The 23,709-nt window shown below is 42.9% G+C and overlaps 1 protein-coding gene across 6 annotated transcripts in view; it reads left to right on the top strand.

The window, feature by feature from the left end:
- The window catches only part of STK24 (serine/threonine kinase 24), a 129,226-nt gene that overhangs the window by 68,436 nt on the left and 37,081 nt on the right, over window positions 1-23,709 (top strand). For all 6 annotated transcript variants that reach the window (XM_073348324.1, XM_073348276.1, XM_073348314.1 and 3 more), the window contains exons 3-5: window positions 5,413-5,469; window positions 11,605-11,713; window positions 11,834-11,991. In XM_073348324.1, the coding sequence (XP_073204425.1) occupies window positions 5,413-5,469; window positions 11,605-11,713; window positions 11,834-11,991 (324 nt within the window). The remainder of the gene's footprint in view (window positions 1-5,412; window positions 5,470-11,604; window positions 11,714-11,833; window positions 11,992-23,709) is intronic.

The following is a 23,709-nucleotide window of genomic DNA, read 5'->3' as shown; positions in this document are numbered from 1 at the left end:
TTCCATATCTCAATCCTACCATCCCACAGACAATTCCTCAGATTACCCTAGGACAAAACCCCATACCAGTATAGAGTACTCATCTTCAGGCTATCATCTGTTCAGAGAGTATTCTCCAAGATTCTCTTTAGTACTGACTGTGCACCTGCTCTCCCAAGGGACCATGATTTCCCCTACTGACTGCCTTCTCAGAGCCTGGTCCTTCCAATAGGTTCGCCGAGTCACCAGATCTGCAATAGACTTAATCACAGAATTGGGCTTACAGATCAACACCCAGAAATCAACCCTCACTCCAGTGCAGCGCCTGGAATTCCTAGACGCCAGCCTCGAGTCCTTCCAGGCCAAAGCTCTTCTAACTCAGCTTCTGTACCAGATGACTGGAGGATAGCTACTGTGACGCCAATTTTTAAAAAGGGCTCCAGAAGTAATCCCGGCAATTACAGGCTTGTAAGCCTGACTTAAGTACTGGGCAAACTGGTTGAAACTATAATAAAGAACAGTATTGTCAGATAATTCGTTGAGGTAGAGTCAACATGGTTTTAGTAAAGGGAAATTATGCCTCACCAATCTACTAGAATTCTTTGAGTGGTTCAACAAGCATGTGGATCAAGGCGATCCAGTGGATATACTATACTTAGATTTTGAAAAAGCCTTTGACAGGGTCCCTCACAAAAGGCTCTTACGCAAAGTAAGCTGCCACGGGATAAGAGGGAAGGTTCTCTCATGGATTAGTAACTGGTTAAAAGATAGGCAACAAAGGGTAGGTATAAATGATCAGTTTTCAGCATGGAGAGAAGTAAATAATGGTGTCCCCCAGGGGTCTGTCTTGGGACCAGTCCTATTCAGCATATTCATAAAGAATCTGGGAAAAGGGGGAAACTGTGAAATGGCAAAATTTGCAGATAATACAAAATTACTAAAGATAGTTAAGACCCAAGCAGACTGTGAAGAGTTACAAAAGGATCTCTCAAACCTGGGTGACTGGGCAATAAAATGGCCGATGAAATATAATGTTAATTGCAAAGTAATGCACCTTGGAAAGCATAATCCTAACTATACTTATAAAATGATGGGGTCTAAATAAGCTGTTACCACTCAAGAAAGAGATCTTCTAGTCATTGTGGATAGTTCTCTGAAAATATCCACTCAATGTGCAATGGTAGTCAAAAAAGTGAACAGAATGCTGGGAATAATGAAGAAAGGGATAGATAATAGGACAGAAAATATCATGTTGCCTCTATATAAATCCTTGGTACAACCTTATTTTGAATACTGTGTGCAGATGTGCTCGCCCCATCTCAAAAAAGATATATTGGAATTGGAAAAGGTTCAGAAAAGGGCAACAAAAATGATTAGGAGAAGGGAACGGCTTCCATATGAGGAGAGATTAATAAGACTGGGACTTTTCCAAGACTGGGCTTGGAAAAGAGACTGCTAAGGGGAGATATGATTGAGGGCTATAAAATCATGACTGGTGTAGAGAATAAATAAGGAAGTGGTGTTTACTTCTCATAATACAAGAACTAGGGGTCACCAAGTGAAAATTAATAGGCAGCAGGTTTAAAACAAATAAAAGGAAATATTTCTTCACACAATGCACAGTCAACCTGTGGAACTCCTTGCCAGAGGATGTTGTGAAGGCCAAGGCCAAGACCATAACAGGGTTAAAAAAAGAACTAGATATGTTCATGGAGGATAGGTCCATCAATGGCTATTAGCCAGGATGGGCAGGAATGGTGTCCCTAGCCTCTGTTTGCCAGAAGCTGGGAATGGGCGACGGGATGGATCACTTGATGATGAAAACACTGTTTTGTTTATTCCCTCTGGGGCACCTTGCACTGGCCACTGTCGGAAGACAGGATACTGGGCTAGATGGACCTTTGGTCCAACCCAGTAGGTCCATTCTTCTGTTCTTATGTACCTCAACCCAGATTCCTCTCTTTGGCCTCACTCATATAGACAGCCCACAAATATGAGCCAGGCACTGCCTGCAACTCTTGGGTCATATGGCAGCTGCCACAGTGGTAATACCACATGTGACGCTTCACATGCGATGCTTCCAGTTTTGGTTCAGTTCAGTGTACAGGCCAAACAGATAGGCTAGACAAATGTCTGTCACTACCCCACCAGGATCAAAAAGTCCTTAGACGTGTGGAAAGACCCAGCAAATGTTTTCAAGGGTTTCCCCTTTTCACAAATCTCCCTGTCATTGCTTCTAATCACTGACACATCCCTCATAGAATGGGACATGCATCTAAATGACTTCACAGCAAAAGGCCAGGTGGTCATCCATGGAGATATCCCTCCACATCATCCTCCTCAAACTAAGGGCGCTCAGAGATGCTAGTGCCCATTTCCTCTGACTGATCAAGGGATCACACACGAGAGTCCTAACAGAAAACATAGCATGTATGTACTATGTAAATCGGCAAGGGGGAGGCAGATCATCCCTCTTTCTATGCTGAGGCAATGAGACTGTGGAACTGGTGTATCTCCCAGGATGTCATACTATCAGCCACTTACCTTCCAGGCACTCAGAACTTGATAATGGACAGTCTCATTGGGAAATTCCCACTCGACCACAAGTAGGAGATAAACTCAGCGGTACTTCATAACCTATTCAGGCAGTGAGGGACACCGACCACAGACATGTTTGCCACTTGCTTGAGCGAGAAATGTCCATGCTTTTGACCCCGATCATGGGACAGCACTCCATGGGTGATTCTCTCCTCCTCCTCTGGGGCAGGGACCTTCTCTATGCTTTTCCTCCATTTCTCCTACTGTCAAAAGTCCTATTAATAATAAAAAGAGAAGGAGCTGATTGCTTCTACTTGGCCAAGACAGACTTGGTATCCTTACCTGTCACAACTCATGGCGTGCCCACCAATTTCTCTCCAATCCACTTCTTACTTCCTCTCGAAGAACCAAGGACGCACCCTATATCCCAACCTCAGGATTCTTTGCCTCAAAGCCTGGCTCCTTCATGGTTGAACACACGAGCTCCTGCTCAAAGGAGGTACAGGAGGTATTATTACATAGTAGAAGGTCCTCAACATGCTGGACTTACCTACGTAAATGGTCCAGGTTTCGAAAATGGCGTATCTCCCAACATATCTCTCTGACACCCCTGACTCTTCCAAAGATCCCAGACTATGTACTAACTCTAAAAAATTCAGTACTATCTCTGTTCCCGCACGGTCCACCTAACAGCTATAGCAGCCTTTCACCGTCAAGTAGAGGAATATTCAGTGCTAATATTCAGTGCCAACCAGTAAACAATTCCTTATGGGTATAGTAAACCTTTTCCCACAACCCCGACATCCTACTCCCATGTGGGACCTAAACCTGGTATTGAAAGGCCTGACTATACCTCCCTTCAAACCTATGGCCATTTGCTCGCTTACATACCTTTCAATGAAAATAGATTTCCTGACAGCAATCACTTCAGCTAGGAGATTAGGAGAAATAGCAGCTCTGATGGCACATCCCGCACATCCCACCCATCCCCCCAGTATTCTTTTGGGACAAGGTTATACTCTGGCCACAACCAAAATTAATCACTAAGGTAACCTCCCCGTTTCACATGAACCAACTGGTTCATCTTCCAATTTTCTACCCCAAGCCTCACCATGACTGCAGGGAAGCTATATTGTACACAATAGATGTCAGGAGAGCCCTAGCCTTTTACCTGCATAGGATGAAGGCTTTCAGGAAATCCCCTAAACTTTTCCTCTCTATTGCAGACAGATCTAAGGACTAAGCAGTATAGCCCAGAGACTCTCCAAATAGGTCTCAAACTGCCTTAGATGATATCAGATCTTTAACATTACCCCACCAGATAGTATTTGCACGCTGTCCACGAGGCCGAACTCCTTATCAGTCGCCTTCTTCTAGAATGTCCCTATCTCAGAAATCTGTAGAGCGGCAACATGGATGTCAATCCACACCTTTGCAGAACATTATGCAATCACTGGGGACTCTGCCTCCAATGCCATTTTTGGCTCCACAGTATTGTTATCTGTAACTGACCCGACCCCGAAGCCCCAGCCCTCTGGTAGGGATACTGCTCAGGAGTCACCTACAGTGAGGTATCCATAGGGACGCTACTCAAAGAAGAAGTTACTCACTTTGTGCAATAACGATGGTTCTTTGAGATGTGTGTCCCTATGGGTGACACATAACCCACCCTCTTGCCCTCTGCTTCAGAGTTCTTGTCAATGACTGCGGTGGAGAAGGACCTCAGGGGGATTAGGCTGTGCTGGCACTTTTCTCCAATCAGCAGTGCAGGGATGCAAGTGCACCTACAGTGGAGCACTCATAGCAGGGGTTCTCAGACTTTTGTACTGGTGACCCCTTTTACACAGCAAGCCTCTGAATGCGACCCCCGCCCCATATACATTAAAAACACTTTTTAAATATATGTAACACCATTATAAATGCTGGAGGCAAAGTGGGGTTTGGGGTGGAGGCTGACAGCTCACGACACCTCCCTGCCCCATGTAATAACCTTGCGACTCCCTGAGGAGTCCCAACCCTCAGTTTGAGAACCCCTTACCCATAGGGACACACATGTCGAAGAACCATCATTATTGCACCAGGTGAGTAACTTCTTCTGGGAAGGCACAATATACCACTGGGCATCTTTAATTGGTGTTAACTACTTTTTTGGGGGGGTCAAAGAATATTAGCTACTTCTGCAATGAACTACGTTAAGGGCTGTTATAAGAGCAGGGAGGGACAGTACATGACTCTTGGGAAACCATAAGCTACTTTGTCTCAAGCCTCTGGAGCATATTTGTATTGTTTTATTTTCATTGTTCACAAGTCCTCTCTTCTGTCCTGTGCCCCCTACTTTTCAGGTTGAGAAACACTGGATTAGACACTTGTAATACTCTTCTTTATATGTGTAGTTCAACTAGCTAGGGCTTCCCTACTGCTCCAGATGGTTTTCATTAGCTTGCATTAGAGAGAAATCTCCTACTCCCCTGAGTGGTATACTGTAGCAATGTTAAGGTGTCTACACCTTCCTCTGATCCATCTGTGTTTGGCTGTTATGGAAACATAATACCTGACTATTTCATGTGGACCACTAGTCTATTCAGATATGGTAGTTCCTATGTTCCTAGAAGATATAGGACAAGACAGTGTATGGAAATAAGGATGTAAAATCTAAGATGGAAAAAAATGAATAAAATGGAATGAAGTCAGTGTATGTTATCATCAAATAAATAAAAATGTGGAGCAGAGGCAGTATTTTTCTGCCATGACAGATTATAGTTGAGTGAAATTCTGTGCCATTACATCTTTACTGTAATAATGCTACAGAATTCATTTTGCAGCAAAATGTGTGAAGCAAATCATGAAAGAAACTAAAGTGTGAAGCTACTAATTTAATCTGTTCTGTTTTTGCAGGATACAAAATTATGGATAATAATGGAATACCTTGGTGGAGGCTCTGCTCTTGATCTAGTAAGTAAACTAGTTATGAACTACATTAATTTAGTAAACTTAGTTAAAATTTCATTAATGCATTTCTTGAATATTTCTGCTGTTTATAATTCACCTGAAATCCTAGTGGGACATCATTATTGCTATAGCAGTTGTGCTGTCAAACACAGGATTATTGCTTCAGTAGAGAAATAAAGCAGCATAACCAGATGTATTAAGAAACAAAAGCCCTGTTTTCATGCATTAATTCCCAGTAGTTAGAAGAAAATGTTTGTGTTCATATATGAATTAAAATACATTTTCCATGAAATGACCTCATGTGCAAAAAGGCTAGGTAACTCAGGATGTTAGTAATGAGATATGAAAACTTTCATCTCAAAACTCTGACCTTCAGCCAACCCTAGAATATTAATGACTGAAGGTTGTTACTGTCTGCTGGCTCTTCATGGTACTCGTACATTTGTTTCTTAGTGTACACATTTTTTAAAAAACAAAGCACCCTGTCTGTAGTCTCATTGAATGGACGTAGTGATGTAATTTCCCTCTTCCCTTGCAGTGTTGGTAGATATGTCCTTTGAAACAATCTTGCATTGTGGGTGTTAGATGTGTATATTTTCTGTGATTAAATACAATAGAACCTTGCTATAAAACACTTCACAGAACGACATGCTTTTTATCTAGTCCATACAAAAATTGGTTCTCCCTGCAGCAAAGAATCACAACCTGGCTTTTGTAAAGGGAAATCATGCTTCAGCAATCTATTAGAATTCCTTAATGATGCCTTAATGAGCTGGATGTTGGGGTGGATTGCACTGTTAGCAAGTTCGTGACACTAAACTGGGGGCAGAGGTAGATATGCTGGAGGGTAGGGATAGAGTCCAGAGTGACCTAGACAAATTGGAGGATTGAGCTAAAAGAAATCTGATGAGGTTCAGCAAGGACAAGTGCAAAGTCCTGCACTTGGGACGGAAGAATCCCATGCACTCCTACAGGCTGGGGACCGACTGGCTAAGCGGCAGTTCTGCAGAAAAGGACCTGGGGATTACAGTGGACGAGAAGCTGGATATGAGTCAACAGCGTGCCCTTGTTGCCAAGAAGGCTAATGGCATATCGGGCTGCATTAGTAGGAACATTGCCAGCAGATCGAGGGAAGTGATTATTCCCCTCTATTGGGCACTGGTGAGGCCACATCTGGAGTATTGCGTACAGTTTTCGGGCCCTCACTACAGAAAGGATGTGGACAAATTGGAGAGAGTCCAGCGGAGGGCAACAAAAATGATTAGGGGGCTGGGGTACATGACTTACAAGGAGAGGCTGAGGGAACTGGGCTTATTTAGTCTGCAGAAGAGAAAAGTGAGAGGGGATTTGATAGCAGCTTTCAACTGCCTGAAGGGGGGAGGTCCAAAGCGAATGGAGTTCGGCTGTTCTCAGAACAAGGAGCAATGGTCTCAGGTTGCTGTGGGGGAAGTCTAGGTTGGATATTAGGAAACGCTATTTCACTAGGAGGGTGGTGAAGCACTGGAATGGGTTGTCTAGGGAGGTGGTGGAGATTTTTAAGGCCCATCTTGACAAAGCCCTGGCTGGGATGCTTTAGTTGGTGTTGGTCCTGCTTTCAGCAGGGGATTGGACCAGATGACCTCCTGAGGTCTCTTCCGACCCAAATCTTCTATGATTCCTTGACGTGGTCAACGAACATGTGCACAAGGGTGATCCAGTGGATTTAGTGTACTTGGACTTTCAGAAAGCCTTTGACAAGGTCCCTCACCAAAGGCTCTTAAGCAAAGTAGGCAGTCATGGAATAAGAGGAAAGGTTCTCTCATGGATAAGTAACTGTTTAAAAGATAGGAAACAGGGTAGGAATAAATGGTCAGTTTTCACAGCAGAGAGAGGTAAATAGCTTGGTCCTCCAGGGATCTGTACTGGGACCAGTGCTGTTCATAAAAATCTGGAAAAGGCGTTAGGCAGTGAGGTGGTAAAGTTTGCAGACAATACTAAATTACTCAAGAACATAAGAACAACCATAGTGGGTCAGACCAAAGGTCCATCTAGCCCAGTATCCTGTCTTCCGACAGTGGACAATGCCAGGTGCCCCAGAGGGAATGAACAAAACAGTGTTTTCATCATCAAGTGATCCATCCCCTGTCCCCCATTCCCAGCTTCTGGCAAACAGAGGCTAGGGACACCATCTGTGCCCATTCTCGCTAATAGACATTGATGGTCCTTTCCTCCATGAAAGTTAAGTCCAAAGCTGACTGTGAAGAGTTACAAAGGGATCTCCCAAAACTGGCTGACTGGGCAACAAAGTAGCAGATGAAATTCAATATTGATAAATGCAAAGTAATGAACATTAGAAACCCTAATCCCAGCTATAAAGGCAAAATGATAGTTTCTAAATTAGCTGTTATCACTTAAGACAGAGATCTTGGAGTCATTGTGGATAGTTCTCTGAAAACATCTGTTCACTGTGCAGCAGCAGTCAAAAAAGCTAACAATGTTAGGAACAATTACTAAAGGGATAGATCATAAAACAAACAATATCATAATGCCTCTATATCAATGCAAAGTATGCCCACATCTTGAATACTACATTCAGATCTGATTGCCCTCTCTCAAAAAAAGATATATTGGAATTGGAAAAGGTACAGAAAAGGGCAATAAAATGATTAGGAGTATGGAACAGCCTCCATATGAGGAGAGGTTAAAAAGACTGGGACTGTTCACCTTGGAAAAGAGACGATTAAGGGAGATATGATAGGGGATCTATAAGATCTTGACTGGTATAGAGAAAGTGAATAAGGAAATGTTATCTACTCCTTCACATAAAACAAGAGCTATGGGTCACCCAATGAAATTAATAGGCAGTGGATTTAAAACAAACAAAAGGAAGTACTTCTTCAATAAGACACACTCAGTCTTTGGAACTTGCTGCCACAGGATGTTGTGAAGGCCAAAATTATAACAAGGTTAAAAAAAGAAGTAGGTAAATTCATGGAGGATAGGTCCATCAATAGCTATTAACTGGGATGGGCAGGGACGCAACACCATGCCCTGAGTGTCCCTAGCCTTTGTTTGCCAGAAGCTGTGGACGCCTGGATGGATCACTCGATGATTGCCTGTTCTGTTCATTCCCTTTGAAACACCTGGCGTTGGCCACTGTCGGAAGACAGGATACTGGGCTAAATGGACCATTGGTCTGACCCAGTATGCCCAGTCTTATTTTCTAAAATTGTAATATCTGATGCTGTTATGATATCTTGTATTACTCAAATGTAATTATGTAATATATACTAAAGTACATTTAGTAGTGCATTTAAAGGTATCATAAATACTTAAAAGTAAACTGCAATTGACAAATGAATAAAATACATTTTTGACTTTAGCCTTATTTTTATTAGCATTTCAAGTTTCATTAATTCAATACATCTATCTCATTCATGAGTACAAATTAGTTTTCCATGTCCACTGAAGGTAGGACAAGAAGTAATCAACTTAATCTGCAGCAAGGGAAGTTTAGCTTAGATACTAGAAACAACTTTCTAAGTATAAGGATAATTAAGTATTGGAATAAGTTGCCAAGCAAGGTTGTAGGTTGGAAGAATACCTGTCAGGGATGGTTTAGGTATCCCTTGCCTCAGCATAGGGGAGGATGGTATAGATGACCTCAAGAGGTCCCCTCTAGCCATATGTTTCTATGAATTCTTTGAACTTAGCGAAATTTTGTTCTTGATATTGATAGACCCAATTTGGCATTTTACTTGAACATTCAACAGGGAAAGCAAAGCTTTCTGAAAACTGCAGGTTGTTGCATGTTTACTGCTACAAATATGGATATTTTAAAAATGCAGTTTAGAAATATTAGAGCTGGTTGGTGTCAAGATTCCTTCCCCACTCTGAACTGTAGGGTACAGATGTGGGGACCTGCATGAAAGACCCTCTAAGCTTATTCTTACCAGCTTAGGTTAAAAACTTCCCCAAGGTACAAACTTTGCCTTGTCCTTGAACAGTATGCTGCCACCACCAAGTGATTTAAAAAAAGAACAGGGAAAGAGCCCACTTGGAGATGTCTTCCCCCAAAATATCCCCCCAAGCCCTATACCCCCTTTCCCGGGGAAGGCTTGATAATAATATCCTCACCAATTGGTACAGATGAACACAGACCCAAACCCTTGGATCTTAAGAACAATGAAAAAGCGTTCACTTTCTTAAAAGAAGAATTTTAATAGAAGAAAAAGTAAAAGAATCACCTCTGTAAAATCAGGATGGTAAATACTTTACAGGGTAATCTGATTCAAAACGTAGAGAATCCCTCTAGGCAAAACCTTAAGTTACAAAAAGACACAAAACCAGAAATACACATTCCCTCCAGCACAGCAAATTTTACAAGCCATTAAACAAAAGAAAATCTAACTCATTTTCTAGCTAGATTACTTACTAACTTTACAGGAGTTGGAAGGTTTGCATCCTTGATCTGTTCCCGGCAAAGGTATCACACAGACAGACAAAAACTTTCCCCCTGCTCCAGATTTGAAAGTATCTTGTTCCCTCATTGGTCATTTTGGGTCAGGTGCCAGCGAGGTTACCTTAGCTTCTTAACCCTTTACAGGTGAAAGGATTTTGCCTCTGGCCAGGAGGGATTTTATAGCATTGTATATAGAAAGGTGGTGACCCTTCCCTTTATATTATGGCAGTTGGGCAGTGATATTTTGCCACAAAAATGTTGGTTTTTTACTAACTGCAAATAATGTAGATGAAAGCAAAATGTATCAGTGAAAAATTTGAGGGGAGGTTGCATAAGGGAGCAATGGGTAGCTCTTCTTTCATTTACACTTACTATTTGTTGTTTTATATATGACTTGAAAAACCCACTGCATGCATGCTATAAGGTAATACTGTGTCTGTAGACCACTGAAAGTGTAAAAGGGGGGAAAAGAATCCTCTCACATACACGGTTTTTGTGCGTTTTAAGGTTTTTTATTTGTTTTACAATGAACATATGAAATCATTCCAAATTTCTAATTTCATTTGGGATTTTTTTGTTTTTGTTTTTTTAAGTGGGGATGTAATTAGGGTTTAAAAATAGTAACCATTTAACCGATTAAAATTCTATCGGTTAAATGGTTAACCATTAAGGAGTTCACAAAGGCGGGGAACTAGGGGTGGTGTGTGGGGGAGGACTCCCACGTTTTACATGGGGCTCCGCTGCCTCCCCGCACCTGGGTTCCTACCCTGGGTGTGGGATCCCGGCCACCAGGATCCCAGGTGTGGGGCCAGCAGCCAGGACCCCAAGCATGGGGGGCAGATGAGTTTTAGTCATTAACTGAAACCAATAAGACTGGGCTCATCAGTTAGCTGGTTAAACTTTTACATCCCTATTTTTAAGATGGGAAGTAGACTGACAGCCTGAATGACAAATATCTTCCTGGTCACCACCACCATACTGTCCTAAATTTTTGTCCCCTCTTCCCTTCCCTTTTCTCACTCTGATGTATAATAAGGCACCAGGCTGTCTCCAGTGTGGTCAAATCTCCTGCCAAGCCTGGTTTCCTCTTGTGTCTAGGTCTCCCACTCTGGCTTGGATCCCCAGGTAGTTTGGGCTCGATGGACACGCTCTTCCTTACCAGCTTGGCCCCAGTTTGCCCTGCTGCTCACCTAGTGCTCTGCTGATCTCATTTTCATTGCTCTCATACCTTACCTCCTAGTCAGCTCTGTGTTGCCAGGCTGTCCTCTATTTCTTATCCCTGTTAAATCCTCATGCCATACACCCATATTTGGTCCGGTAGTGGGGGTTGGACAGCAAAAAGGAAGTAGCAAAACTTGAAAATTGCCACCTGCTGTTGTGACTAGGAATTGAACACTTGAACATCTCAATTTATTAGAATGCAGGTAACTCTTTCCCCTGGGTGAGCAGATTTATGCACAACAGGGGCAGGGGGAGAAGGAGAGGGAGAGAAGAAGGAGCAGGTGATTACACTATGAATGAAGGAGAGAGAAAATTAGCATCAAAAGCAATAAAACATAAAACATTGTTAACTACTTTTACTTATTCACAAGCACATATGGCATTTTTTCCTACTGTTTATTTTTTCCTACTGTTTCTGTGTCATCTCATTTGTAGTTTACAGGTATTTACAAATATTTTTTGCGTGTTTCTCCTAGTTAGAGCCTGGCTGTCTCGATGAAATCCAGATTGCTACAATATTAAGAGAGATACTTAAAGGACTCGATTACTTGCATTCAGAAAAGAAAATCCATAGAGATATTAAGGGTAAGTTATTTAATCATTTTTTTAAAATAGTTTTGGTTAAATGTTCAAACAGTAGAGATAAGGAAAACCTTTGAAACATCAAAAATGTAAACTTTTAAACTGCCTTTTTTTCTTTGCTAGCTGCCAATGTTTTGCTATCTGAACAAGGAGAGGTAAAATTAGCAGACTTCGGAGTAGCAGGACAACTAACAGATACACAGATAAAGAGAAATACTTTTGTGGGAACTCCATTCTGGATGGCACCTGAAGTAATAAAACAGTCAGCATATGACTCAAAGGTAAGATTAGAATAGACTTTTCTATTTCTAGGGAATTACCCAGAGCCCCTTCTCTTCCAATTTTATTTATTAGATAAACTAAATGCTTTGTGCAGGCTGTGAATTACATGGTTGCAGTCTGAGGCTCACCTGAGCCACTTCCTGTATTACTGCTGTTGCTCATGCACTTAGTCTTTTATTTTTCCTTTTTTCCCTCAGAACTACTCCAGTGACTTTAACTTAATTGTAAACATTTTTTTTCAGGTTATAATACATAGTTGCATTTAAACTGATTTCAGCTGTGCTTTTGAGTTACCACACTATTCGGACACAGATTTGAAAATTCTGTGTAGACAGATGTCTGTAGAAAGTGCTGATCACACTCCAGACCTTCTACATAAAGCAAATGTAACATGTGTTGAACTATGTATTTCTTTACCATATTGGGAAACAGACTTTGGATATAAGGCAGTGGTCTTGAAAACTAGTCTAATAAATGTTGTGCCAAATACAGATATACATTTTATCTGTGCAAATATACTCCTTTATTTTCATTTACCCTTCCTGGCACTGCTCACCCTCTCCAGTATCTAAAAAGAGGCGTAAGACCTCTAAACAGACAACTGGGAGAGGAAGGTCTCTGGCATCAAAATTCTCTAAGCAGAGGGATGAGAGTAGAGTGCAGCCAAAATCCAAGCACTCTTCTCTGGTAGCTCCAAAATCACCAATGTTGACTCCAGCCCTGAGGCAAATAATGTCAAGTCCAGGTCCTGAAGAGGCACCTGGACTTGACCACAGTACCACAGTGTCCCGAGACCATCTTGGCATCCACCGCATCAGAGGTGTTTGTGGCAGAGATCTGCGGAGCCTATCTGTGATGGTGTCCCTGGCACTGCAGGAGATCACGCCCCAGGTACAGTTGAATGGGATGATCCCAGAGGGTCACCAGTATTGTTGGTGCAGTAGTTGGTACTGCAACAATCTCCAGTGTCTCAAACTTCACGCCCGTTGGTACTGTTGAATGGGATGCCTGCAGCGTTGGCTGCTCTCCACTCTTCACTGACTGGGCATTGGTTTCTGGCACCATCAGGAGCAGCTCCCCGTTGATCAGCAGAAGGTGGTTTGTACTCCTCTGATTTGAAGATTGGCTCTTACATTTCCCAGCCTTGGAGCCAGTCACACTACTCCCCACTTAGGTGTTACTTCCCTAGGTTTCTTTGAAATCCTCCAGCTGGAAGAGGATCAGGCATGTGGTCAGGGAGTCACTGGGTCTTCCTACTGGTCAGGGCCAGCTCCAGGCACCAGCTTTCCAGGCCAGTGCTTGGGGCGGCATTCAGAACGGGGTGGCAGTCCGTGTCCCTCAGTGGCAGTTTGGCGGCAGCTCCACCGCTCTTCCCGCTGCGGCAGCTTTTGGGCGGCACCTCCACTGCGTTTGTGGGGGCGGGGGAAGCAGCAATTCGGTGGCACTTCTGCCGCTGTTGTGGCAGTGGCAATTCGGTGGTGACTGCTTGGGGCAGCAAAATCGGTAGAGCTGCCTCTGCTATTGGTCCAGTGGCCCTGTTGGAACCCATGAGGATCCCCCCTGATTTCTAGGTCATACATGAGGTGTTCCTGCTCTGTGACCTCAGAGAAGCATGGGAAGTCTACTTTCTAGGTACCACCTGTTCCTGACCCTGGTACCAGGCCCATTTCTGAGCAGGAAAAGATGGTTCAGGAGGGCCCTGCTTGACAGCTAGCAGAGGAGGAATAGCCTCAGCCTAGGCTGGCTTCATCCTCTTCTTTTCCTGATGAGGCAGTTTCCTTAGGAGGCATCTCACGCCCTCCTTTGCTGTTAGCAGCGAATGAAAGGGAGTTCCAGGGCGAACCCCCAAATCAAAGATCTGAGAAGCTAGATTTATTTGGTAGAAAAGTTTATTCTAATGTGGGGTTACAACTCAGAATTGCCAGCCAACAGGCTCTTTTGGGATGTTATGATTATAATGTTTGCAAGTCCATGTTAAAGTTTAGGGACATATTGCTGGAGGATGCTAGAGTAGAGTTCTCCTCTTTATATGATGAGTGGAAATCTGGAGCGAGAACTTCCCTCTAGGCTAGACTAGATGCAGCAGATTCAGCTCCTAGGATCATCATGGCCTCTGCAGTTTCCATGCACAAGAGCTCTTGGCTGCAGGCCCTGGGGCTTGCACAAGAGGTCCAACAAACAATACAAGACCTGCCTTTTGTAGAGTATTCATTTTTTTGGTGGAAACAGACTCCAAGCTCCATGGGTGAAGGATTGTAGGGCAACTTTAAAGTCTTTGGGGTTGTATATTCCAGCCCTGTCTAGGAAACATTTTTACCTGCAGCAGACCCACTGTTACTCTGCCCCTGCTCCTTGTTAGGACCTGCAAAGAAAGAAAAGTAGAGGTTATAATAAACCACTTCCTCCTTCTGCATCTGCATCAACGCCTGCTCCATCTAAACAGCCAGGTGGTGCTAAACAGATATTTTGATAACTTGGTTGAGGACATCACCCCACTTTCCAGGATGCTAGATTCCGTCTCCCTCATGTTTGTAAGCCATCTTTCCCACTTCCTCAGTGCATAGTCCTGGATTACTTCAGACCGATGGGTCTTAAGCACTGTGGAAGTGGGATATACCCTCCAGTTTGTTTCTGCCCTTCCCTGCCTGTTCCTCTTCAGGGACCACTCTCACAAGGAACTTCTCCCCCAGGAGCTTCATTCTCTCCTTTGTGTAGGAACCATAGAGGACATTCTGCACTGTCTCAAGAGGGAAGAGGTTTATTATTATTATTTCCTAATCCCAAAAGCAAAGGGAGGTCTTGACCAATTTTAGATCTGTGCCAGCTGAACAGATATCTCACAAAGATAAAAGTTTTGCATGATCACCCTGGTTTCCATTATTCCCTCTTTGGATCCTGGAGGTTGGAATGCTGCCCTCAACTTAAAAGATGTCTATTTTCGTGTGGCAATTTATCAAGGTCACAGAATGTATCTCAGATTTGTAGTGAAGCACTCTCATTAGCCCTTCACCATGCTGCCCTTTGGCCTGTCAGCAACTTCTCGGGTTTTCACCGTATGACAGTGATCGCTGCTTTCTTGAGGAGGCTGAGTTCAAGTTTATCTTTATCTGGATGACTGGCTAGTGTAAGAAGCTGGTCAAGGACTCAGTTATTGTTCAGTGTCTCTCTCATCCAGTCAACGTTTGAAGCTCTGGGTCTACTGATCAATTTATAGAAATCTCTCTTTTGTCCAGTTTAGAAGACAGATTTTATAGGAGCAGTACTGGATTCTATTCAAGAGCTTTCCTTCTAGACACAAAGTTCCAAACAATTTGATCTCTTGTCGCAGATCTCAAGGCTCACCCAGTCACAAGAGCTCAAAACTGCATTAGGCTCTGGGGGCGTATGGCTTTTTGCATATTCATAGGTATGCGAGAATGCATCTGAGGAATCTTTAAAGTTGACTGTCTTCTGGTTTTTTTGCCAAGTTGTCACCATGTGAACTCAGTCCTGAATGTGCCCTCTTAAGTATTCTCTAGATTGGTGGACAGACCCAGTCAGTGTATGTGCAGGCATTCCCTTTGTTCGCCCTAAACCTTTGCTGATATTGGTGATGGATGCATCTGCCCTGGAGTGGGAGGCTCATCTGGGTCCCCTCCAAACTCAGAGTTTATGGTTCTCAAAGGACCAGTCTCTATATATCAACATCAGGGAGCTACGGACTGTCCACCTAGCCTGTCAGGCTTTCCTATCCAGGTCAATGTGTAACCTCAGAATTTGACATTACTGTATGTATCCCAGAATGCGATATTACTGCAGTTAATCATTTTTCTGTGTTTAGCTATTGCTAGCTGAAAACCAAATACTACATAGCTAGAGATAATTTTAGGTTCTGAAAGGCAAGGTTAAAAGCTCCTTGTTTGGAGTTTTGCTAATTAGAATGAAATACATTAAACAAAAAAATTAATATACCATAAAAATAAAAGGAATGTTTGGACAGTCAACCTTGGTTAAGTGTCCCTAATATATAAGTTTTATTGTTGTTATAACTAAAAATGTTTTAATAAAAAATTAGTAGTTCGCTAAAATTAGGAAAATTGGTGACCCACTAAGAGTCACTATGAGTTATGTGCTTTGCTTAAGTTAACTATAAAAAATTAGGCAAATAATAAACTTTGGAGCAGTCAGAGAAAGCTTTTCTTTCAGTAAGATTCTGGCACCTAAACTCCTCAGCAACTGGACAGAAGGAGGGCCCCTGGACAGAAGACTGGTTGCTGATTCCTCAAAACCATTTCAAACTTTGGGTAAATATAAATGTTTGGGATGCACTGAACTTACTTCGACAGTGTCTGTGTGTGTGTGTCTGCTTGAAACCCCATTAAAAAGTAGTTTTAGGTAAAAGCACTCTTGTTTATACCAATCATTTATCAGACACAGGAGCTATGTCCCCATTGATTTGTTCCTAACACCGCATGGTAACAGATTTAGTGAGCCAGTTGCCAGGAGACGTGGAGAGGCGAGGACAACTGGTATAAACGATTTGCTGTGCAAGAAGGGAGGATGGCGTGGCAGGGTAGAAGCCTGTAATTTCCCCATGTCCTAGTCCACAAGTCAATTTACTTATAAATTTCGTTACTGGGACTCAGGGTTGAGGCTGGTGACCTGGTCGAGTGAGAAATTATGTCAGAAGGAAAGGGAACATCTGGAAAGAAAGAACCATTGGGCATGGTTTTGGGAAACAGCTTGACTGATAAGAACATAAGAACGGCCCTATTGGGTCAGACCAAAGGTCCATTTAGCGCAGTATCCTGTCTTCCGACAGTGGCCAGTGCAAGGTGCCCCAGAGGGAATAAACAGAACAGGTAATCATCAAATGATCCATCCCGTTGCTCATTCCCGGCTTCTGGCAAACAGAGGCTAGGGACACCATTCCTGCCCATCCTGGCTAATAGCCATTGATGGACCTATCCTCCATGAACATATCTAGTTCTTTTTTTAACCCTGTTATGGTCTTGGCCTTGGCCTTCACAACATCCTCTGGCAAGGAGTTCCACAGGTTGACTGTGCATTGTGTGAAGAAATACTTCCTTTTATTTGTTTTAAACCTGCTGCCTATTAATTTTCATTTGGTGACCCCTAGTTCTTGTATTATGAGAAGTAAACAACACTTCCTTATCTATTCTCTACACCAGTCATGATTTTATAGCCCTCAATCATATCTCCCCTTAGCAGTCTCTTTTCCAAGCCCAGTCTTGGAAAAGTCCCAGTCTTATTAATCTCTCCTCATATGGAAGCTGTTCCCTTCCCCAATCATTTTTGTTGCCCTTTTCTGAACCTTTTCCAATTCCAATATATCTTTTTTGAGATGGGGCGAGCACATCTGCACACCGTATTCAAGATGTGGGTGTACCAAGGATTTATATAGAGGCAACATGATATTTTCTGTCCTATTATCTATCCCTTTCTTCATTATTCCCAGCATTCTGTTCACTTTTTTGACTGCCATTGCACATTGAGTGGATATTTTCAGAGAACTATCCACAATGACTAGAAGATCTCTTTCTTGAGTGGTAACAGCTTATTTAGACCCCATCATTTTATAAGTATAGTTGAGAGTATGCTTTCCAATGTGCATTACTTTTCAATTAACAACATTATATTTCATCGGCCATTTCATTGCCCAGTCACCCAGGTTTGAGAGATCCTTTTGTAACTCTTCACAGTCTGCCTGGGTCTTAACTATCTTTAGTAATTTTGTATTATCTGCAAATTTTGCCATTTCACAGTTTCCCCCTTTTCCCAGATCCTTTATGAATATGCTGAATAGGACTGGTCCCAAGACAGACCCCTGGGGGACACCACTATTTACTTCTCTCCATGCTGAAAACTGATCATTTATACCTACCCTTTGTTGCCTATCTTTTAACCAGTTACTAATCCATGAGAGAACCTTCCCTCTTATCCCGTGGCAGCTTACTTTGCGTAAGAGCCTTTTGTGAGGGACCTTGTCAAAGGCTCTCTCAAAATCTAAGTACACTATATCCACTGGATCCCTTTGGTCCACATGCTTGTTGACCCCCTCAAAGAATTCTAGTGGATTGGTAAGGCATGATTTCCCTTTACTAAAACCATGTTGACTCTTCCTCAACAAATTATGTTCATCTATATGTCTGACAATATTATTCTTTATTATAGTTTCAATCAATTTGCCTGGTACTGAAGTCAGGCTTACACGCCTGTAATTGCCAGTATCACCTCTGGAGTCCTTTTTAAAAATTGGCGTCACATTAGCTATCCTCCAGTCATCTGGTACAGAAGCTTATTTAAATGTTAGGTTACAGACTACAGTTAGTAGTTTTGCAATTTCGCATTTGAGTGTCTTCAGACCTCTTGGGTGAATACCATCTGATCCTGGTGATTTATTGCTGTTTAATTTATCAATCTGAGGTATCATTAGAGGAGGTTTTGGAACAATCTGGGACAGTTCCTCAGATCTGTCACCTAAAAAGAATGGCTCAGGTTTGGGAATCTCCCTCACATCCTCAGCTTTGAAGACCTATGCAAAGAATTCATTTAGTTTCTTCGCAATGGCCTTATTGTCCTTGAGTGCTCCTTTAGCACCTCGATCATCCAGTAGCCCCACTGGTTGTTTAGCAGGCTTCCTGCTTCTGATTACTTTTTGAGTCTTTGGCTAATTGTTCTTCAAATTCTTTTTTGGCCTTCCTAATGGTATTTTTACACTTCATTTGCCGGTGCTTATGCTCCTTTCTATTCTTCTCAGTAGGATTTAACTTCCACTTTTTAAAGGATGCCTTTTTGCCTCTCACTGCTTCTTTTACTTTGTTGTTTAGCCACGGTGGCTCTTTTTTGCTTCTCTTACTATGTTTTTTAATTTGGGGTATGCATTTAAGTTAAGCCTCTATTATGGTGTCTTTAAAAAGTTTCCATGCAGCTTGCAGAGATTTCACTTTTGGCACTGTACCCTTTAATTTCTGTTTAACTAACCTCATTTTTGTATCGTTCCCCTTTCTGAAATTAAATGCTAGAGTGTTGGGCCACTGTGGTGTTTTTCCTGCCACAGGGATATTAAATTTAACTATATTACGGTCACTATTATCAAGCTGATGATATATATGAGCATGATAATGGTCTTTGGAAGCCTGGAGTCTTCACTGTACCCAGGGCGTTCCTGTAGCTCTGTAAGCAGATGGTAACCATGGTAGCAGAGAAAGAGATAAATCAGTTTAACTCTTCTACTTCTGCCTTTAAGAAAAATAAAATTGAGATAGAAAAGAAAGTAGTGAGTTAGACATCCTCCGGGCAACAAACCTGACTCAGACAGCAAATATAGTAGCAGTGTAGATGCAGGTGTGTGACAATGAGAGAGTGACAGATTGGAGCAGGGGGTATTTGGATTAAAAAAGCAGACTGATAGAAGCCGGGTTAGAGCCTTACTGAAGGAATCCCAGGATAAGACCCAGGCAGATCATGGGAATGTAAAAGACAAAGTTGTGCTCTCAAACCCATGTTGGGAGAGCAGAAGTGAATAGTGGCAGTGGTTAGAGAAGTCGTAGTTTGTGTTAGGGGGCTTTCCTTTCGTCCCCTCCCATGGTCCTTGTAACGCAGACAGAAAGCAGAAGACTAGAAGTCCAAAGTGCAGGCAATGCAATGTTTATTGGGGTTCCAAGCAAGCATGTCCTTAGCTTTACACACGGGCAGAGTCTGTTCCCCTGTGTTCTGTTCCCCGCTCTGACGCTGCTGAGCGTTTACCCCAGGTCCCCCTTCCCAGTTCTGACACCACAGAGCCTTGCCTGTGTCCCCATTCCCACCTCCTCCTTCTTAGCAGGCCCAAATATACCTGAAATGCATGCCTACAGTCCCACCCCTTATAATTTATAGTCATGTTCCGTTTTGTGGGGTTGTGGGTTTGGGGTCTTCTTCCCACCTCTTTTGTATCCCAAGGGAGGGGTGAGGTTGTGCTTGGGACAGGCATTTCTTTGGTCTTTTAGTGTTTTATTCCCCCCCCCCCCAATTCCCCTTTGCCCCTCACTACTGGTTGTTTGGCCTTGCCTTGAGATAGGGCTTGAGGCAATCTTAAAAGTGTGCTCATATATTACATTGCCACCATGCCCTGTAACACTTTAACTGCTCAATTCCTTACCTCTTCCCATTATGCTAGCAAACCCATCTGGCCAGACAGAAGCAACGCACACAGTGTCTTTGTTCACACATATTAGTAAGGATATAAGAGTATCAAAGGTCAAACCCAAAATTCTATCCCAGGCTGACAAACAAACCTATATACGAACAGTCTGAGGATGGGTGTGAGAAGGACCCTGACTTGTATGCTTTCTATTATGATTATGAGAGGGATGATCCCCAAGAGCTTCCTTTTCCCTTGGGTCCTTCTGAGCAGTCCCCATTTGGTCCTTTGCTTGAAACACTGGAAGAGTTGCAGAAGCCCCTGCCCATAGCTTCTATAATAAACCAAGGAGGGGAAGAATGGGTACAGATCAGGTCCTTCTCCCCTGAGCAGGTCAGGGCAGCAGGGAAATCAGTTAGCCTGTTAAACCACAACACGGACTTGGGATGGCCTGCAAGGATAGCTGGCACCCCTGGTCTCAACTCTGGCAGATGTGGTGGCAACAGCCAATCTCCTCTCGGATCCAGGATAGGGGTAAGGATACACGTTCCCAGATGCTTTGGCTCACGGAGCCCCACTTTTTGTTGTTTCCTGTTGTCATAAATATAAAGGGAACGGTAAACACCTTTAAAATCCCACCTGGCCAGAGGAAAAACCCTTTCACCTGTAAAGGGTTAAGAAGCTAAGATAACCTCGCTGGCACCTGACCAAAATGACCAATGAGGAGACCAGATACTTTCAAAGCTGGAGGGGGAGAAACAAAGGGTCTGGGTCTGTCTGAGTGATACTTTTGCTAGGGACAGAACAGGAATGGAGTCTTAGAACTTAGTAAGTAATCTAGCTAGATATGTGTTAGATTATGATTTCTTTAAACGGCTGAGAAAATAAGCTGTGCTGAATGGAATGGATATTCCTGTTTTTTTGTCTTTTTGTAACTTAGAGAACCCCTCTAGGTAAAACCTTATGTTTTGAATCTAATTACCCTGTAAGGTATTTACCATCCTGATTTTACAGAGGTGATTCTTTTTACTTTTTCTTCTATTAAAATTCTTCTTTTAAGAAAGTGAATGCTTTTTCATTGTTCTTAAGATCCAAGGGTTTGGGGTCTGTGGTCACCTATGCAAATTGGTGAGGATTTTTATCAAATCTTCCCCAGAAAGGGGGGTGAAAGGTTTTGGTGAGGATTTTGGGGGGAAAGACTTCTCCAAACAACTCTTTCCAGTAACCGGTTAAACATTTGGTGGTGGCAGCGTAAGTCCAAGGGCAAAAGGTAAAATAGTTTGTACCTTGGGGAAGTTTTAACCTAAGCTGGTAAAAGTAAGCTTAGGAGGTTTTCATGCAGGTCCCCACATCTGTACCCTAGAGTTCAGAGTAGGGAAGGAACCTTGACAGCTATATTTTAAAGTTTTTCCTGGCTTAGGTTTCTCTTCGTTCCTAAGTCATTCTTTACACACACACACACACCCCCGGCTTCTTCTTTCTCCACAACTGTCCCTCCCCCTTCCGCTTCTTCTTTCTCCATAACCCTACCTCCCTCTTCCGCTTTTTCTTTCTCCATGAACCCACCCCCCATTCACTCTCCCCTACCCTAGCCACTGCTTTTTCCTTTTGCGTTTGTGTGTTTTGTTTTATAAGTTAAGGGTTAATGCCACAACTGGAAGTATTTTATTGTCCTTGAAAATGTGATTGCTAAGCAATAGGAATGTTAACTCTGCTACTGATTCTAGTTACTGCCTTAAAAATAGTTGTTAAAAAAGTAGTAAATTAACAACAACAAAAAAATCAGGTCCAAAGATTGCCATTTATTTTCATGGCCATAAGGGGAGCTGTGGCTCTGCATAAAGCAACCCCATGAAAGCAATAGCCCTCCCAAAGAAGACTCTAAAGGAAGGCGAGGGCCAAAGGGGAAGAAAGGAAAGAGAAAGGAGACAGGCTTCAAGAGTTGAGTCAGAGCCCCTAATACCTGGTGGTGGAAATTTTAAAAATGTCTCCTAAGGTACAAGCCAAAGGAAAAATAAGAGCATGGCTACACTGGAAACTTCAAAGCGCTGTCACGGGAGCACTCCGAAGTGTGAGTGTCATCGCACGTGAGTGCTGGGCGAGAGCTCTCCCAGTGCTCCTGGTAATCCACCTCCACAAGATTTTAGTGGAACAGTCAAGCCCCAATGATGTTGTCTTTTGGCTGGTCCTTAAAAGTGATGGCAGAACTTGGAGGCTGGTAGTTGATTTCCGCCCCCTTAATCGGGTGATACTACCAATGGCCTTTGTAGTGGCTAAGCATCAGGAGGTGATGACCTCCATTGTAGGAGGGGCCCAGTGGTTTTCAGTTTTGGATTTGGCCAATGCTTTCTTTGCTATCCCTTTACATCAGAGCAGCTATTACATATTTGCTTTTACCTTTCAAGTTGTGTTTTGCCAGTGTCCCCATGGACTGGAAGAGTGCCCCTATTATTTGTCATGTCCATGTAATCAAGATGTAGAATGGAATGCCTAAAAAGGATAGTGTAATTTCCTGTGTAAATAATATCCTGGTTGCACTTACACGAGGAAAAAAATCTAAAGGTATTGAACAAGGTGTTATATTCAACCCCAAACTTTAAACTTTTTGAATTTTTTGTAAGCCCCCCAAAAGCCCAATTGTGCTCCCACCAAGTAAATTAACTTGGAGTAACTCTGGGAAAGAAGAGGCATTCCCCTGACCAACAAAGAGTGGAGCTGATTCTTAAACTCCAGACTCCCACAAATGTAATTGCTCTTAAATCCTTTCTGGGTATGAATAAAATGTTGGGAGAAATTAACAAGGACTTTTTTTAAAAAAGGCAACCATGCTGCATAAATTATTAAAAAGGGGGATACAATGAAACTGGGGCCCTCTACAGCAGGAAGCCATGGTCCAGTTAAAACAGGCCTTGGTTCAGGTTCCAGATTTAGCATATCCCTGGGTGGGACAGCCATTTGTGCTGCAACTGGCAACTACTGAGAGGGGGATGGAAGCTGTACTAAGAGAGAACCATGCTACAGTGCTCCGCCTTGTGGCATATGCCTCCTAACTTTCCAGTAAGGTAAAATAGGGGATTCACCTTGTCAAGGTTCCTTCCCCACTCTGAATGCTAGGGTACAGATGTGGGGACCTGCATGAAAACCCTCCTAAGCTTATCTTTAGCAGCTTAGGTCAAAACTTCCCCAAGGTACAAAATATTCCACCCTTTGTCCTTGGATTGGCCGCTACCACCACCAAACAAATACTGGTTACTGGGGAAGAGCTGTTTGGAAACGTCTTTCCCCCCAAAATACTTCCCAAAACCTTGCACCCCACTTCCTGGACAAGGTTTAGTAAAAAGCCTCACCAATTTGCCTAGGTGACTATAGACCCAGACCCTTGGATCTTAAGAACAATGAACAACCCTCCCAACACTTGCACCCCCCCTTTCCTGGGAAATGTTGGATAAAAAGCCTCACCAATTTGCATAGGTGACCACAGACCCAAACCCTTGGATCTGAGAACAATGGAAAAGCATTCAGTTTTCTTACAAAGAGACTTTTAATAAAAATAGAAATAAAGAAATCCCCCCTGTAAAATCAGGATGGTAGATAC

The sequence above is a fragment of the Lepidochelys kempii genome, chromosome 1 (genome assembly GCF_965140265.1).
Source record: "Lepidochelys kempii isolate rLepKem1 chromosome 1, rLepKem1.hap2, whole genome shotgun sequence".
Classification (NCBI taxonomy): domain Eukaryota; kingdom Metazoa; phylum Chordata; order Testudines; family Cheloniidae; genus Lepidochelys; species Lepidochelys kempii.
Note: the sequence above shows the minus strand (reverse complement) of the source record. Positions and strands in the feature narration are given on the sequence as shown.